Source organism: Strix aluco, chromosome 2 (genome assembly GCF_031877795.1).
Source record: "Strix aluco isolate bStrAlu1 chromosome 2, bStrAlu1.hap1, whole genome shotgun sequence".
Classification (NCBI taxonomy): domain Eukaryota; kingdom Metazoa; phylum Chordata; class Aves; order Strigiformes; family Strigidae; genus Strix; species Strix aluco.
In genome coordinates, this window is record NC_133932.1 from 91338392 (window position 1) to 91356569 (window position 18178).

At 35.7% G+C, this 18178-nt stretch overlaps 1 protein-coding gene across 21 annotated transcripts in view; it reads left to right on the forward strand.

The window, feature by feature from the left end:
• Nucleotides 1-18178, forward strand: part of MYCBP2 (MYC binding protein 2) — a 204488-nt gene that overhangs the window by 148387 nt on the left and 37923 nt on the right. For 13 of the 21 annotated variants that reach the window (XM_074815495.1, XM_074815477.1, XM_074815483.1 and 10 more), the window contains 4 exons: nt 3068-3193; nt 6529-6714; nt 13635-13736; nt 16518-18158. In XM_074815495.1, the coding sequence (XP_074671596.1) occupies nt 3068-3193; nt 6529-6714; nt 13635-13736; nt 16518-18158 (2055 nt within the window). The remainder of the gene's footprint in view (nt 1-3067; nt 3194-6528; nt 6715-13634; nt 13737-16517; nt 18159-18178) is intronic. The other 8 variants (XM_074815486.1, XM_074815499.1, XM_074815488.1 and 5 more) reach the window with 6 other exon arrangements.

The window sequence follows — 18178 nt, forward strand, 5'->3', positions numbered from 1 at the left end:
CCTTCATAGTAAAAATTTTCCTAATACATAATCACGGTTTCCTATGCTGCAACTTTTATTTATTGTCTCTTGTCCTATCACTGTGAACCTCTGAGATAAGTCTGGCTTCATATTCCCTGAACCCTTTGATTAGGTAGTCGAAAGGAGCAATGAGATCTTGCCATAGCTTTCTCTTCTTAAAACTGAACAAACCCAGATCTCTCAGCCTCTCCTTTGATGTTGTATGCTCTACTGCCCTGAGTGTCTTGGTGGCCTCAGTTTAAGTAATTTCAGTCTGTCTGCTGATGGGGAGCCTGAAACTGGATACAGCACCCCAGCTGTCCAGTGTGTCCCTCTTGTCTTTCCCAATGTCTAGTAAAAATTACTATGGATCTTCATTAGCATGATTTTGTTACAGGTATTCTTAGAGAGAAACTTTTAAGGTTCTTCCATTGATAATAAAATTTTAGTAGAGTTCTCTAGAGGCTGGTTTGTTTCAACATGAAGAGTTACTTTCTTCAAGCCCTTTTTTTTTTTTTCTTCAACGTATTTCTCTGTTTCTGAATAAATCTAGATGTTTTCAATTTATAGTCTTCCCACTCCATTTATGGGATCTAATGTATGCGCTTTACAAAAGATGTCTTCATGATAAACTTCCACCTCAGCCGTCATATTCTGCTTGTGTTTTTACGTAGTACTTATTGTCAGCCTTTTATTTGTTCATTATATCAGACTCTTTGCCCTTCTGGTTTTGACATTTTGTGCTGAAAATTATTTCACAACTAGATACTTTGATAGTTATCATCACGTTACCATATTAAAACAAAGTAATTCCTTGCTAATATGTAAGTGTTTGTTGTAGGCTGTTGCTGTTTGACTTTAAGATACAAAATATTCTGTGAAGAAGGGGAATAACCAAGAGTTTTTCTTAAAATGTATAAATTGTGGGGAAAAAAAGTGTTTACTTAATATTTAGCACAGTATCTTTTCTGAAGTCATAATTTTCTATTTTTAGTTATGTCTGATAGTGTCAAATTCTGAGCTGCTCAAAGAGTCCGAGTAGATTCTAGAAACTTAAGTATTTCTGAATTGGAACGATACCTTACTGTTGAAAGTACACATACTCAATAACTAACTTCATCATTTTCTATCCTAATATGAGGCTGTTCGCTTCTCCTGTAGAAAATAATTTCTCTGAAGTTAGTAGACTAAGCAGTGTGCAGAAATTTCCATTTAAGAGTACTTATTTTGAAGAATAGGTATAACGTCTTGTTACTTGACACTATTTTGTGTATGTTAAGTAGTCTTTTCCAGCTTCAGTAATTTGTCTATCATTTCATCTTCTCTCTAATTTCTCAAGGTATATCTGTGCTTTAAGTATGAATTCCCAAATTTGGAAGAATTTAAACAAAACCCTTGTTGAAAGGTCTGTCTTCAGATTCTTGATAGTTGTGTACTCTTACTGAAGGACGTCTTCAAGTACATCGTTGTACTCACAGTAAAACAGAAATGCAAGCTTCCAGCTTTCAGGACAAAACTGTAGTAGGATTTTTACAATCCAGTGCATAGGGCACCTCAGAAACTTTCTGATGTGAATCCTGTGCCTTGACATGCCTGGTTTTATTCTTTTCTGGATGAGTCTACGATTTTATAAGTAGGATGAAGATAGATTTCTCTTGTGCATCTAGCTAAAGCAGTTTAAGTTATCAGTGCAATTACTGAGATATTTCAACCTATTCTATGTTCCTAGTCCATCTTGGTACCAAGTAAAACTAATGCACTTAAGCCACATCTGAAAATCATTTAAACTAATTGCTTTTATTTGCTGGGAAATGAATTAGGAATACTCTTTGTCATCAGTTTCAATGCTTTTGCTGGAGGGAGATAATTAAGATTTGGAGGAGCTCCAACTAGATTTGCAACTGTCAATATTTTTATCCATAAATAATACAATCTTTCAGATTGCTTTTGTAGTTTTATTATTTAATAAATTGATAATGAAATTCTCAGAAAGAATTAAGATTTCTGTCAGAGACAAAACAGAAGTCATACTGAATCTGTAGGCGCTTATCCAGATACTTTATCTGAAACACTACAGCTCGATCTAGAGTTGTCTCTGAGAAAATTCTAGATCCTTTCCTTTTTAAGCCAAGTTTAAATTTACAAACTTCTCCCTGATAATTTTTTTTCAGTTTGAATATGTGTTACATAAAAGTTTGTACTCTGAAATGGGGTTTCAGCCTGAAATGCAACTTTCTAAAAATGGCTCTTAGAAGAGGTGTGATTTTTTTTTTCTTTTTGTTTGTTTGTTTCTTTTTTAAATCCACATTAAATACGTTTACAAGAGAGAAGGTTGTTCAGGGTGCCAACCTGAGCTTTTAACCTGAATTTGGGAGATTACTTATGAATTTTTTCTTATAGATCATCACTTGGAATGATATTTCTGGCCACATTAAGTCAGTAATGTCTCCCTAAATCTAAATAGTCAAGTGGATTCTGTCTCTCATTTATTTGGTGCTTCTGTTGTTACAGATATTCTGAAAGACCCAAGGTTGGTTTTAGTTGGAGTTTTTTTTTAGTATCATACAGGAAGTAAAACTGTAGTATTCAGTAACAGATATGAGTAAATCTCTCAGGGGAAAAAATGTCTTCTATCCTGTGAACTATTAGGGTGTAGCCAGGATTAAAAGCTTATTAGCTCTGAGTTTGCCACTCTGAATATTGTCCTTTCTCCACCCTGCTTTGTCAAATGAATTTAACAATTGCTGTCCAAGGAATAAACATTGAATGGTGTGATGTTACTGAAAAACAAAGTGTCAAGCCTGTTCCTAAATGGCATATGATGGCAAAGCTGGCAGCAACTCAGTCAAACATAAAAACAGTCTGCATGGTATTAAGTCCTCCATCTATATTTTTAGAATATGAGCTCTAAAGAAGAGAGATGTGCTTTTCTTTGAAAAGAATTGAGTAGAGTGGAAGAGTGCTATCAGTGGAAAAAAATATCACTCCTTTGCCTTGTGACTCATCTTTCCAATGTAGATCTGTTACTAAGAAGGTCTAATTCTGCAGTGATGTGTTTTTTTTACAGAGCAAGTCCTTCTAGATCAAAATGTTCAGACTCCTCCTCCAAGTCCTTTTTCAATACAAGCTTTCAGTAAGGGGACAAGCTGTAGTAATGGACAAGGGTTTGATTATGGCCTTGGAAATAACAAAGGTATGTTTTTTACACTCACATTTTAAAAACCAATGTTTTTCTTAACTTTGCTTATATTTTTATTACTCATTTCCTGACCTTTTAGGCACCATCAGATGTTCTCCAAAAAACATAAGCAGTAGTGCAATGAATTGCAAGGTGTTTTACAGAACATGTAGTTAATATTATAACTGCTTTTTTCTCTGCCTTAATTTCACTCAAAGTTCTCTGTATAAAAAGGATCGTCAAAGATTTGTAAGTTACAATTGAGGCTTTCTGTAGTGGTAGGCACAAAACTGTAATGCAGAAATAAAAAATACATACAATAATTTCCATATCCTGTTTTACAAGTATTTAGAAAGCATGTGTTTTAAAATGATCACAAACATTTGTAAAAGCTTCTCAACTGTCTTGATGTTTTTTAAGTGCCTTTAATGGGGTGACAAGACAAAAGGTACCATTTGAGATTTAAGTTGTAAATCTGAAGTTACCTTTCAATCACTTAGATACCAGTTAGAAAATCTGGGAAATAAGTAAAACCTTGTTAATTTTACTGACATGAAATAATTTATTTCTTTTAACTACAGTTTATTTCATTGGCAACATGTAAATATATATAAGCCATCACAATAAACTCAAACTGCATGCTGTCTGTTCATTCATTGATTGGATCTAGAAGATTTAATAATACAGAAGGGACTTCTGCTGAGGCAGAGGTCCTTGAGAAATATTACTGAAACAGGGAGCTTTGTCATTCTACTGTTACGTCGCTCTACTCTGTCCGTGCCACTACAAGCATGGGCCTAAGGTGTGCTATGTGTTTTTAACACCAGCATGTATTCTTAGTATTCTTAAATTAAAATAGTTTGGTTTAAGACTTGTTTTAAAGGAGAAGAGAGATGAGGGGAAAAAATATTCCTAAATGTTCTAGTCTGTTATTTTCTTAACATGAAAAAGTTTTATATCATGTCACGGTGTTTTACTGCATAAAGAAGCAGTTCATACTTGTCCCTGCATTGCTATGGGAAACATTTTTTTTTTGGACAAAGGCTGGAAAAGTTCGTTTTCCTTTTGTTTTCTTGGGCTCTTTATACAGAAGTGCTTTTCCCAGTTCAGCCATACTCATTTCAAAGTAACGGTTGAATCACAAAAGTGGAAGTGTTTTAAGATGTTCAGCATGTGAAGCAGTATTACAGCTTGTCTCTCAATGTCAGTTGTGTAATAGTGCAGAAGTATTATGTTCTTTTACTGCAGAAGCATATTAGGAAAATATTTTTTTTTCCTGTGTTGTCCAAAGATGAAATATTGGAGAGCAATATGCCGTATTAACAGGCATCCTAGTTTCTGAAGACATCATGATTCTTTTTACTATATCCTATCATAAACAGTTTCTAAGGTGTTTCTTTGGGATATTAGAGGTACAGAAAGTTTGGAAGCTACTCCTGGCATTGACTTCCATATCATTTTATACGCATTATTCTCTTGACATACCCTCAAACTGTGATGTTTAGTGTGAGTGAGCAACTCAACTAGATGACTTTATTCATTCTCCATGTACTGTAATTCCTTCTGAATTGCCCAAGAGTGGAGAGTTGTTGGCAACTGTATTGAAAGAATAATGATAATACTTTCCCCAAAATAGAATTCTTTATCTGCATTGTTACTCTATATACACTATTTTTGCGTTCTCAGGTCTAAGAAGCTTTTGAGTTTTGTGGAAAATAAAAAAACTGAAGGCACAAGCATGTTCTCTATGGGGAATTTCTGAATAAAACAGTTCTTTTGGAGGTGCTTGTTTGTTAAAAGAACTTCTGTAGGGGTGCACTAGTTTCAATGAAAATTCAGTCACCATCTGTGAGTGTTTCAGAGTGCTGGTCAAATGTAAAGATCCGCATGTAATAGGTCTGTGTTTACAATATTACCTGCGAGGCAGAAGACATAACTCACACAATCATTCTGTTTGATTTAGCTATGTCTTTTCTATTCCAGCCTTCTACGTTGCAGGCAAGTCTCATCAATGACCCTACCCACCTCCATATTTAATTATGGTGGGCAGGTGACTTTCAACCTCTTATCAGGTGTTCTTCCTTTTAAAATAATTACTCATTTTAGGAAATAGGCTGGTCATATTTATTTGTGATTTGTGAAACATGTCAGTCACTTCTAGGTTATTAAGGTAGGAGTGATTGCTGCCCAAGCACTGATTCCAATATTTTTTCGGTATACTGCTTCCAAAACAGTGGAATAAAATTGATTTATTGACACCTGTAGATGATTATTTAGAAAGGCGTTCCAGCTGTTTTCTGATATTTTTGTTCTCTTAATTTTGAAACCAGAATACCAAGAAAATAAGTGCAAACTTCAGTTTTGGAGTTCTTAGGTAACACAGGGTTCCATACACCCACTGGTCTTTCTCTAATTCTATGAAAAGACATTTGATAATCACCTAAAAATGTTGTAAATTCAGTGAGTTGTAAATTCTGTATTATCTGCTAAATTTTTTGCACTAGGATTTCTAGAATGCTGTCAAAATGATACGAATTGCAGAATAAAGTGACACAGAATTTGCTTGGTGATGGTTCAAATATGAGATGCTCTCAAACTCTTGGTGTCTCTCAGCTCCTATTACTAAGTATACTTCAAGTTATAACATGGTGTGATAAACTCTGCCTTCTTACTGTAGGCTTCATGTATTTCTAATGCTCACATAGAGTTTTTTCAGAATTGACATTCAGCAATTAAAACTCTTTTTAACATGCTAGTTTCTTGAAGGCCTTCATTTGCCTCACAACTAATGCATGTAGTTCTTTGGAAAACCAGTGCCAGTTCCTAAGTGGTACTTAAGTTTTTTTAAATTATCTTAAATCTGATCTTGAAAAACAGCATGGTAGAATACTTTTGAAAATATTTGCAAAAACGAGCAAATATTTACCAAAGCCTTGACACAGAAATACACTTGCCAAAGCCTAATTACATGTTATCTTTCCCTTCTCATCATTTTTTTCTAATATTTTTCTGCATGTTCTGTTGCATGTGTGTATTATTGTAAATGCTAGGGGTTTCTGTTTTTTTTTTTTCTTTGGCTGCTCTTCATTTTTTAGCAAGGCAAATATAAATCTCTTATTCTGAAATGTTTTAAACAATTGTAGTAAAATATCCATGATCTTTAAAAACCCTGCTTGTACTTCTCAGTAATTTTGTTGCCATGCATGGGGTGAGATTTTTATGTTTAGCCACAACCAGAGTTGTATGTGGCTAAACAAGATTTATGAGCTTTCTCTTTTATCATCATTTAAACTTTAATTGAGCACCATTTTACTCTGCCTTTCTGGAGAATGACAAGTAACAGGTTGTAGTTTTGACTGTTTTGCCCACTACAGGTGACCAACTGAGTGCCATACTGAATTCCATTCAGTCACGGCCAAATCTCCCAGCTCCTTCCATCTTTGATCAAGCTGCAAAACCTCCCTCTTCCCTAGTCCACAGTCCATTTGTGTTCGGACAGCCCCTTTCCTTCCAGCAGCCTCAGCCACAGCTTCAGAGTAAGTTTGTCAGCCTTACCTGCCTCATCAGTCCATTTCTGCAGCTTTGACATTGCTGTTCTCCGTTGCTTACCAGCTACTAATCATCCCTCAGTGCACCTTTCTGGTTTTGTTTTGTTAAGTTTTTCATGATTCAGAAGCATGTGAGGTAATGCTCCTAAAGAAGTATACTTGCTCAACTTTAATTTCTATATTGACAGTATTTTGCTTTTGTATGTGTTCTGCAGCATAGATAAGTCATGAAAGTGCATTTCCAATATTGTATGCAACTCTGGGTTTTTAATTAAGGTAAACATTTTATATGGTACAAAATGTTGATAATTCTTTTAACATCAAAAATGGACTTCAGTAAATTCATAGGTACCTCCTAAATTCCTGTTTTTGTCATCACTCCTAACTTCAGGGGTGTGGCTGGACAGTAGGAACAACTTGGCACTACTCATAAGAAAGTCTTTGGTAGTCTTCTGTTGGGTGCTCATCAGATTGGCATGGACATGAAAGTTTGCACCTAGAGGTGAATAGCAGTTAACCTGATTACTGATGGAAGGGCAGGAAACTGTTTAGTTTTCAGTTAATGAAAAATAAAAGCTCACATTCACGATGGATAGCAGATATTGCAGTAAGTTCTTCCTTATGTACAGAACAGGTACAGCATGGGTCACAGGAATACTGGTTTTCTCCTGTCTCACATAAACTGTCCTTCAGAAGTGACTCAGTTTTTTTCTTCTGGGACCCTGTCAGTCAGTTCGGTCTCTATGTCTATGCAGACTTCAATCTATCCAGCTCAGCTTACTGAAGTGACAATGAAGTGCTTCATGTTAGAACTAGATTAAAATATCTAACTCATTTCTATAAAGACTGTCAGAAATACAGTGACAGTGATCATCTGTACTTATACTGGACTTAAACCAATGTCCTGAAAGCAGAATATTTCAAAACCTACTCAGATAAAACAGCTGATTGCCAGTGGCATCAGCACGCCATCACTGAGAATTTGTCAATTGTATGCCATCACTTTTAGTTTTCTTATCTTTTTCAGAGTAGTAAAGTCAGTTTCTTATTCACCTTTGCATCAAAAATAACCCTAATTGTCTTATTTCAAATTTCAGATGATTTGTGTATGGAAAGAAAAGCTATCAACATTTTTAATTGGCTGCCCAACATGATCTTGCTCAATGGATTTGCCTATCGAACAGATGTAGATAAACTGTATTCAGTAAACTTTTTTGTGTTTTAATAAGGATCCCTGATTCAGAAGGAAGCCTTTTTTGTCAGATAGGGGGAGCACTGGTAGTCTACCAAATAAAATAATAGTGAAACTGGAAAAAATTTTCAAGTTTGTGTCTGATTTGGGATCTTAGCTTAGTATAAGGTCTCAACCAAAATGGTTATTTGCCCTTCCAACAGGGCAAAAGTTGTCAACCAGAACTGGTATACTGTTGCACTAACTGTGATTTGATACAAGGACTTTCTTCCAAACAGTTTATTATCTAATTTAAGATTTGATGCAGATAATGTAAATTATGCATAAAGGAGAGAAATATTACCATTTTTGTTTTCACTGTCAGTTTAAGAATTATATGGGGGAAAATTTCCTGTTTGAACTTCCTTAGTCTTATGCAGATTTGTTAATCTTACATTTATAAGTTCAACCAAATTCAGAATGTTGTCAGGGAGGTCTGTAAGACTATATTCATATACTTGTTCATTTAATAGTCAAGGAAATTTTGAGGGATATAAGACTCTCTAGATTAAAAATTTTATTTTAAGCAGTTCTATTATTACTATATTCTTGAAACTTTACATATTATAAATTAGTGGATTAATTTGCAATATAAGATTAATTAGAACAGCAAGGCATATATGCAATAAAAATATTTAGACAGAAAAGTTCTATTTGGGTCGAATTCCACTGTGTGGGTTTTAATGTGTTCAATGCTGCTGCAGCTATAATAGAACTGTAACATAAAGTCTTTAAGCCTGAAAGTTTCCTTCATTATTTCCCAAGCACTTTATAGCCTTCTGTTACCAACCATGTAATTAAAAGTTAAATCCATTAAATAACATATCCCAAGACTCCATATCAAGTCACTTGGACTTTTGCCCTAGACACGCTTAGTTTTAGTTTCAAATTATGTGCTTCCTGCAGTAAAGTTAGATCTAAAAATTAAAATTAATGTTTATAGTCAATAGATGTTATATTAAAGGGACTAATGATAGTCTAATAGTCAAAAGAAGCTGTGTCAGCCTAGGTTTCCATGGCTGCAGAGGTTATGTACTAAATACCAGTCTTGATTTAAAGTCTGCCTAAATAGTTTTGTCTACCACTTAAATTTTCTGTTCTTCCTCAGATATCTGTCCTCCTGGGGAGAAACTTTATTAGCAAGCATGATTCTGAGGAAAGTTAGGATCAGGCTGAATGTCCTCTAGAATTATTTCCCTAATTCAGATTTTTATAATAGCAAGAAAAATGTTGCTCTGATTATAAACCATACTCTGTGCCAGTGACAGATTGTAGTTTTTCTTTAGAAGAGTTTGTAGGCAGCTGTTTTTTCTGATTAATAGTTTCTGTGCTTGGGGTTTGGTCTGGTTTCAGATTTATTTAAGGAAGAGTGAAAGGGCTTGTCACAACCTTTTATCTTCCAATACAGTGTCTTGTTATTTTTTTATGGAAATACTACAGTTTTGGACATCCACTTCCTTGCATATCGTGCTTGAAAAAGAGAAGTGTCTCTGTTATTCTTTTCACATCATAAGTAGGTAAACTAACAAGAGTCCTGTGTGTTTTGTCAAACAATTTGTTACAAAAGGGATATTATAAAAAGAAGGAGGAACTGTGTTACTCAGTTTTGTGTTATTTGCTAGAACTCTGTGAAGGACTGATTGTTCTGTCCTGCTTAATTCCTTTGCTAATTTTCACACGTGGTCACAAGGGAAAAAAGCTGTGATGTCGTTTTCTTTTTCATGGGGACAGGCTAAGATGCTCTTGTCATGTATTTTAATTCCTTGTCAGTCTTTTGTGCAGCTAAAAGTCCAAAAAAGCTAGAAGAGATGGCGTAACCTACATGGAATTCCAAGTATTGTCTTGGAATCTTAGCAAGGATGTTTTTTACAGAAAGCGCACAAGTTATGTATGTTGCTTCCTTGATTATTTCAGCAAAACAATCTGTAATTACTTCAGCCTGCATATGCTTGCTTCTGAGATGTTTGTAAGATCACCAGTAACAGATTTGCTCAGGACTGCAACCTCCCATAGCTGCAAGATTATTACTACTTGCTTGATTAAATTGTCTCTGAACTTTCTGAAGAGCACAGAAGAATCAAATTTCTGCTTGAATTCTGAGTATAGGTGAAGTGTGGAAACCTAAGAGGATGGAGGAAGATCTTGTTTCTCAACCTTCAGCAGTGTGTGCTGGGTCGTAAAACTCCTTAGATGTGATAAGTCAGGGAAACGGGATCTTGCTATGCTATCCAGCATCAGTTACCAAAATTTCACAATTGGCTGTTGAACTCTGAACTTGGGGAGGGAAGTGTGAGACCTTGCAGTCACCAGCATTAGACCTTTATGCCATGTTTCCTCGCATCTGAGTTGCTATTGCAAATGAAGAATGGATTTATAGTCTGAAGAGGCTTTGGACCCCCGTTGTTAGCCTCATCTGTCACATTCTCCTGCTTCCACTGCAGCCCAGGCAGCTCACTGAGCAGCTGCACAGCACAGCTACTGCTTACTGACTCATCTCAGTCCAGGCAGAAACTGCAGTGCTGAGCTGCTGTTCAGTATGTTCATAGTGTCCTGTCAAGCTGCTTCCTTGTGAGTCCATGCTGCAGAGCTTCAGTCCAGCATGTGGTCCCACAATATGTGATCAGCCTCTACCATTCCTGTCAGGGGTTCCTTGATACATCCCTTTAATCTTGCGCTACCACTTTCTTTTTGGTTTTGTTCCTTTCCTTTCTAGGTGCTAGTTGCAGAGTATTTAGAACCACTGGCTTCGCCTGCAGTGCTTATATCTGCATCTCCTAAACTGTAGAGGAGGCACAAAACATCAGTACACATTTGGAGCACATAACCCTTCTCAGCAGTGTTTCAGGAAAATGGAGAGAATATTCTCAACCAAGCACACTGATCTCTTCAGTATTGTGCTGAAATTACTTAATTGTCATGTGAAGCAGCCAAACAGTATTGGTTGAACTGGTTTTTTTCAGATGCTGCATATTGCCAAAAGCATCATTCCTGAAAATTTGAGCTAAGAAGTTAAACGGTTTCATACCCTAGGCTTTACAGATTTGATGATCAAAGATATGTATGTCAAAAGATTAAAGGTATATTTGTCCAGGTCAATCCAAAACCATCCCTGAGGGACTGGTATGGTAAAGTTTGGAGGAAAGCACAAATTCTGTCAAACTTTATTTTAGAAATAAATTTCGCTTATCACATCTTCAGAAATCTTAGTTACAAATCATAAAATTATAGAATCATTTTTATCTACCTTCTAGCACAGGAATGCTTCTTTCAATGAATAAATATAAGTGGCTCAAGTGTTGGTGCTCCAAACCCTACCTTTGGGTGAAGAACATGGCTAATATTTTTCTAACAACACTACATTTCGGCTTTTGCTTTCATTCACTCACTCATTCTCCTGCTATAATAGTACCTAATACTTTTCTCCCTTTTTAATGTTTTATATTCAAATGTTTGTTGACTTCAGTATATTCTCTTACTCATGAAAAAAAAGTGTCCTTGTCCAGCTGTCACTATGGCATTTTCAGGATGTGAAAAAAGATACAGTGCTTGAGGAAATTCAGCATTCTTTTTGAAGAGGCATCCATTGCTTAGGCAAAAGGGCAAAAGCAGGTCAGTGCTTTCTTTCATTGTCATGAAGAAAAGCAGTGGCATTTTGAAAGAAACTTTTAACTTATCTCCACTCTCCAGAGACATTTTACCAGGTTTTTTTAGAGTTTGTTTAAAAAAAGACTAACATGGACCAGTTGGTGGTATGTCATGCCTCCCGGATTGGTTTACCAGCATTTCCTCAGAGGAAGTAGGCATGGCTGTTAGAAGACTGCATCCTGCTGTAGGAAGTGAACTGTCTCTTAGGTCTCCATATTGTGTAGCTTTTCAAGCTGGAGCTATTTCCATGTTGAATGAAAGAGTTTGACTAAAGATACACTGTCACATTCGAACGTGACATGAGGCAGACCTTGCCTACCTTGTATTTCAAGTCTTTGTAGTCTTTGAGGGTGATTCAGAAAGAAGGAGTCCTGACCAAAAAGCTGGTCCCTGTGGCTGACCAGTTATCCTGGATAGACATACACTGTTTGCTGAGGCAGCAAGGAGATTATGTGGGAGACTTATTCTCTTCAACCCACAGTCCCCTTGAAATGATTGAGTAGTAGTACCTTTTTCAACGTAAACTAGATTACAACATTATAAAATGTGAGTATTCTCAGATATAGAATGAAAGAATGAAATGTGAATGTGCATTCATGAAAGCGGATTTAGTAAAGATTTCCATTTAGTTATTCATAGAATGGAATGCCGGTGTATCAAATTGATATTTTTAGGATTGCTTTTACTCCTACTTTGTGCTGTGTGCTCCTAATGTGTGTTTTTGCATTTTACCTTTTAAATTGGTGGAATGACATCCTGTTACTCAGAAGCTATATAGTTAGTATTGGATCACTCCATTTGTGGCAATCAAAGTAGGTAATACTGTTCTTAAATCTATGCTAATACTGGATTGTGAAAATACAGATTATTTTATGGTTTTAAAGCATTAAATTCTTATTTCAAATGTGTGAACACCTTCTCATTGTAGAGTCTATAGAACTATAGTTCACTTCATAAGATAGAGAGTTTAGTATATTTATATATACAACTTAGGAAATGTAGTACCAGACAAAAAGATGTCTTAAACAGTGCAGGAATTGAAATCACTTATTTTCAAAACATTTGCCTTATTCCATATGTACAGAAGGGTCTCTCTAAAACAGAGTATCTTCTAACATACAAATTCTCTTTATTAATGCAGTAGGAATTTGACTTACTTTTTTCTAAAGGAAGAAATAGGAATTGAAATTAGAATTAGTAATGACATTATAGGAAAGTAAAATGATAGAATTGAAACTAATAGTCCCTGATGTTATCTCATTCCAAGTTTCATTTGGAGCCGTACCTCTAACAGATTTGTTGTCAGTAGACTCTCTACTGAAATGATCTTGGATTACATCAGAATTTAACTTTGTTTTTTTCTTAAGGCTAAATCATTTTAAGGGTTGATACAAACTTGTTTTCATGTTTATATTTTTTGATAGAAACTCTTCTGTTGCTAGTTATGTTTCTGTTGATAAACTACAGTTCACATTATGTATGTGAAGTTTTTCAAAACATTACATTATTGAGTGCATTCAGATTTGAAAACAGGTAGTTTGGATGGGTTTAATATATTTTTCTTCATTCTTTCCAGTGATAAGTGAGACTTTCCAACACAAACATCTAGATGGTCTCTAATTTTCTCCAAAGAAAGTGAGAATTAGTCTTCTAGAAGGCCATATTGCAGTTTTAAATAATTAATGTCTGAATTTACAGAATAAAAATTCACATTTCAAACCAGAGTTCAGTTCAAAACTAGCTACTGCTGGGTTTTATAATGAACTATAAATCTCATTGGCTCATCTTGTACATACTACATTCTTAGATGTACATCCTAGAAACTAATGCTGAAATCACAGAAGATTCTAAAGTTTAGATCAAGGAAAACATTTTGAAGTAACTGTTTCTCATTTAAAACTAATGTAGGAGTCTCAAGTCAATTCAGAGTACTTAACGAAGGAGATGCATATCATTTGAAATGCTTGTTTTTATCTTTACTGCTTTTTCCATTGAATCTGTGCTGCTTCTGTGCAACTGTTTTCCACTGTAGAAACTCCATCCTGCTGCCTTGCTTCTCGTGAGCGTATTTACAAAACTAGTGATGTAGCTGGGCCTGCCTCTGCTATTTCATCTCTCTCTCACAAACTGAAGGGTGGGTATGCATGCCAACGTAGCAAGGTTATTCAGATTTTACCTTCAAAATGTTGGGGTTTTTTTCTCCTTCCATTCATTTTCATTTCATTCGCTTAGTAAAATACTGTTTCAAAAGTAAATGTTCAAGTTTGGTATTTGTTGGGAACTTATTTGATATAACTATTCAGTGTTGCCTCCCTGAGTTGCAGCAACTTTGTGATATGTGATCTAGCTATCTCTTACTGCTTTGTAAACAGAAAGGTGACTGTTAATCTAATCTAATAACACCTGTTTTCAAACAATAGGCAAATGAAATATGGAAGAAGAAAGGGGAAAAATATGGGGGGTTTTATTGTTTTTTGTTTACAGATAAAGCAGTTGGCTACATGATTATGCAGTTTTTCACTTGGGGGATTTTTCTTTGTGCTGATAGTCTAGAATGCTAATTAGGATTATTTACCTGTTGTATATGTGCAAATCCAAGCCTTTGCTTTTAAAATCATAAAACATTTTTTATTGCTGGAAACTACTGTTAAGCTATGCCTTTCATAAGGAATTTTGTTCTAGAATGTTTTCTTGCTTGATATTCAGTAGTCATACATATACTTTAAATGTGATACATTGCTGAATGGTTTATGGTATTTTATGTCCTCTAAGAAAAGGAATCCTTTTCCTTAATGAGGAATTCTGTAAAAGATTCTATCTAGAGTATTGTCTCATCTGACAAACCTTAAATTATTCTTATTATTTGTTTGTTTTTTGGGAAAAGTGTGTATAAAATAATTATAAATTACATTTCTGAATTCATATATCACAAAGTAGACATATCAAAATACCTTATCAGTAGAACTGGTGAATAACTGAGCTGGCATGAACAAAATGCTTGGACTGATACTTAAGAAACTTTTTATTTTTCTTCTTTTACCAAGAACAATCATTTTATAAACCATGCTGTACCATGCTGTTTCGTCCCTTCCTCTTCCCCCTTCCCCTACCCTCCTCACCCACCCCCCCTCCACCCCCCCCCCCCCCCCCCAAATTATAGAACTCATAAGAAAAAAATAATAAAGACAGATTGGACTCTAAAAATTGATTATGATGACATTTGAGAAGTTCTCCTTATATTCTACTGTTTACATTTAGCATATTGTTCCTGAATATAGACAGAATATTTCTTCTGTGCCTGAAGAAGCATGAGGTCCTATCATGTCCCACATCTTGGGAAGCCAGGAGAGTACCCTAACCTTCGGGGTTATTAAATATTCTAATATAGGTATCCTTCACTTTTTCCTGTTGCTTTTATTATAAGCTCCTTAAATATGGAGGTAGCAAAATAATAAGAATTGTTTCGTAACTTGAGGAAACATCTGGGTTGCTAGACTTTGCTCAAAAAAATACATTTGTTATTGTATTGTGAGAGGTGACAGTAAAAGGAAAACCTGAGGTCACTCTGTGCTTCTGTATATTTTCTAGCATAGGGATAAGGCTTAATGGTTGGGAACTGCTTCAGATCCCATGATGCAGAAGGAGATAAACACAGATTTCACACTTTCTAAACAAATGCTGAAGGTACTAGATAAAAGATGACTGCCTATCCTCTCTGTTCCCATTAGAAATCAAGGTCCAAATTTGCAGATATTCTTTGATTAATTGAAACTCTTTCTTTGACAAATAGTTGTTTCCCCAAAAAAGTACCCAGACCAGTGGAAATAACCTTCTGGTGTCTAAAAAAGTAAAATAATCCAAAGTACTGTGACCTAATTCTACAAGTCTTACAAGAGAAACTTACATTTAACTAATGAAAACCCATTCAAATCAGAATGACTTTAACTGCATTCAAGACTTTGCAGTGTAATATTTTGTGGATATACAGTTATATTTAATTCACGATTGCGCATTGCTTGCCAGTAACTTCAACACTGCTTGTCTTAATTTTCAAAACACAATTCTGCAAGAGGGACTGAGCATGTTCACAGAATTATTAGAAGCAGATTGCTTAATATACTTATTTGCATATACTTGTTTTGCAGCTATTTGTATTAAGCTGCCTATAGTTCTTACAATTCTGTGGATTAATACACATACGAAGTCAATGTGCATAGGAATAATAAATTACTGTGTCAAAATAAAAGGACATCATAGACCAGAGTTGATGGTTTAGCTTAGTGTTTGAAAAAAGTGTGGGTTTTTTTCTAGGTTGTGTTCTAGTAGCAGAACATTGATAGTATGTGGTCTTTAAAAGGTGGATACCTCAGATAATCATTGTGTATCATTTTAAACGTGTTTGTAAGCCTCTTACCCAATTTACCTTATAGCTGTATTTACTTCATATGTTTCCTGACTTTTGAACATTAAAGAAAATAAATCTGGTAATACATTTGATCTTTCTGCAAGTCTCTTGTTGCAGTCAGGCTGACACACAGAGAGATAATAAATAAATAATCCTTAGTTTCTGTGGCAACTGTGGTAAACTTAGTTAACTCCTGGCATTTTACGTAAGGGTGTAAACTGTTCTTCCTTTACTAGTGTTTTGTGGAAATAGTGAACTGTGCCTTTTGATACCTTCATAGTAGCGTTTTCTCTGTAAATATTTCCTAACGCTTGTTTGTATCTATATTTGGGAGAAGAAATGTATTGGAAATATTTTAGGGGGAAAAAAATTCCCTTTCCTTTCATTTTGATGTGAACAGAAGCATGTGTTTGGATTTTATCTTGTGTTCAAATCTTTAATCCTTGTTTTGTATTATTAAAGGTATCACTGCCAAAACGTAATAATTTAATTATAAAATATACTAAACAGGTGACCGAATGAATTTCACAGGAGCTGCTAGACCGATTTCTCCAGCAGGAAAATCAGACATGTCAAAACACAGAGCTGACTGCAGGTCACCCAAGCTTGATGTGCGAATGAACAGAGCTGCTGCTGACCAGAAGAAACCCAGGAATACAGAAGGCTTATCTGCCAGTGAGTCTCTTATGCTGAAATCAGATGCTGCTAAATTGCGGTCAGACTCTCACAGCAGGTCTTTGTCTCCAAATCATAACACTTTGCAAACACTAAAAACCGATGGAAGAACAACTACTGGTCTGAGAGCTGAATCTCCAGGGCCAGGAACCCGGTCATCTTCTCCAAAGACAAAGACACTTACAGCTGTTAGATCTGGTGCTAGTTCTCCACGATCCTCATCACCCCATGACAAAACTCTACCTCAGAAAGCTTCATCCCCTGTAAAAACAAAGCTTGATCCTCCTCGAGAACGATCCAAATCAGATTCTTACACATTAGATCCAGACACCCTTCGCAAAAAGAAAGTACCTCTAACAGAACCCTTAAGGGGGAGGTCCACTTCACCCAAACCAAAAATTATTGCAAAAGATGGAAAACCTGTTACAGAAACTGAAAATAGAGCTCCTTCCCCTCATGTCGTACAAGAAAATCTTCACAGTGAGGTTGTTGAAGTATGTACTTCAAGTACTTTAAAGACTAACAGCATTACAGATAGCACCTGTGAAGACAACACAGAATTCAGAAGTCTGGACGATGGTTCTAATAAAGTTCATTTCAGCATAGGAAAAGCACCACTGAAAGACGAGCAAGACATGAGAGCATCTCCAAAAGTGAGCCGTAAATGTGCTGGTAGGCACACAAGACCCAAAAAGGAAAAATCCAGCTTTCTTTTCAAAGGAGATGGCTCCAAGCCTGTAGAGCCTGCCAAGCAAGCAATGTCACCTTCCGTTGCGGAATGTGCTAGAGCTGTATTTGCTGCATTTCTTTGGCATGAGGGAATAGTTCATGATGCTATGGCTTGTTCATCTTTTTTGAAGTTTAATCCAGAACTGTCCAAAGAGCATGCACCAATACGAAGCAGTCTTACTCAACAACCTGCAGAGGAAAAAGAAACCAAGCTGAAAAATAGACATTCATTGGAAATATCATCTGCTCTTAACATGTTCAACATCTCACCTCATGGACCAGATATATCTAAAATGGGTAGCATCAATAAAAACAAAGTCCTCTCAATGTTAAAAGAACCACCTCTGCATGAAAAGTGTGAGGATGGAAAAACTGAATCTACCTCCTTTGAAACATCCAGTCATCACACGATGAAATCCAAGTCTCCTCTTCCGTTAACACTGCAGCACTTGGTAGCTTTCTGGGAAGATATTTCTTTAGCGACTATTAAAGCAGCTTCCCAAAACATGATTTTTCCAAGTCCTGGTTCTTGTGCTGTGTTAAAGAAGAAGGAAAGTGACAAAGATAACAAGAAAACCAAAAAAGAGAAGAAGAAAAAAGAAAAGGTTGAGACTAGGCCAAGGGGAAATCTTTTTGGCGAGATGGCTCAGCTTGCAGTGGGAGGACCTGAAAAAGACACCATCTGTGAGTTGTGTGGAGAATCCCATCCATATCCGGTGACTTACCACATGAGACAAGCTCATCCAGGTAAGATTACATATTTTTTA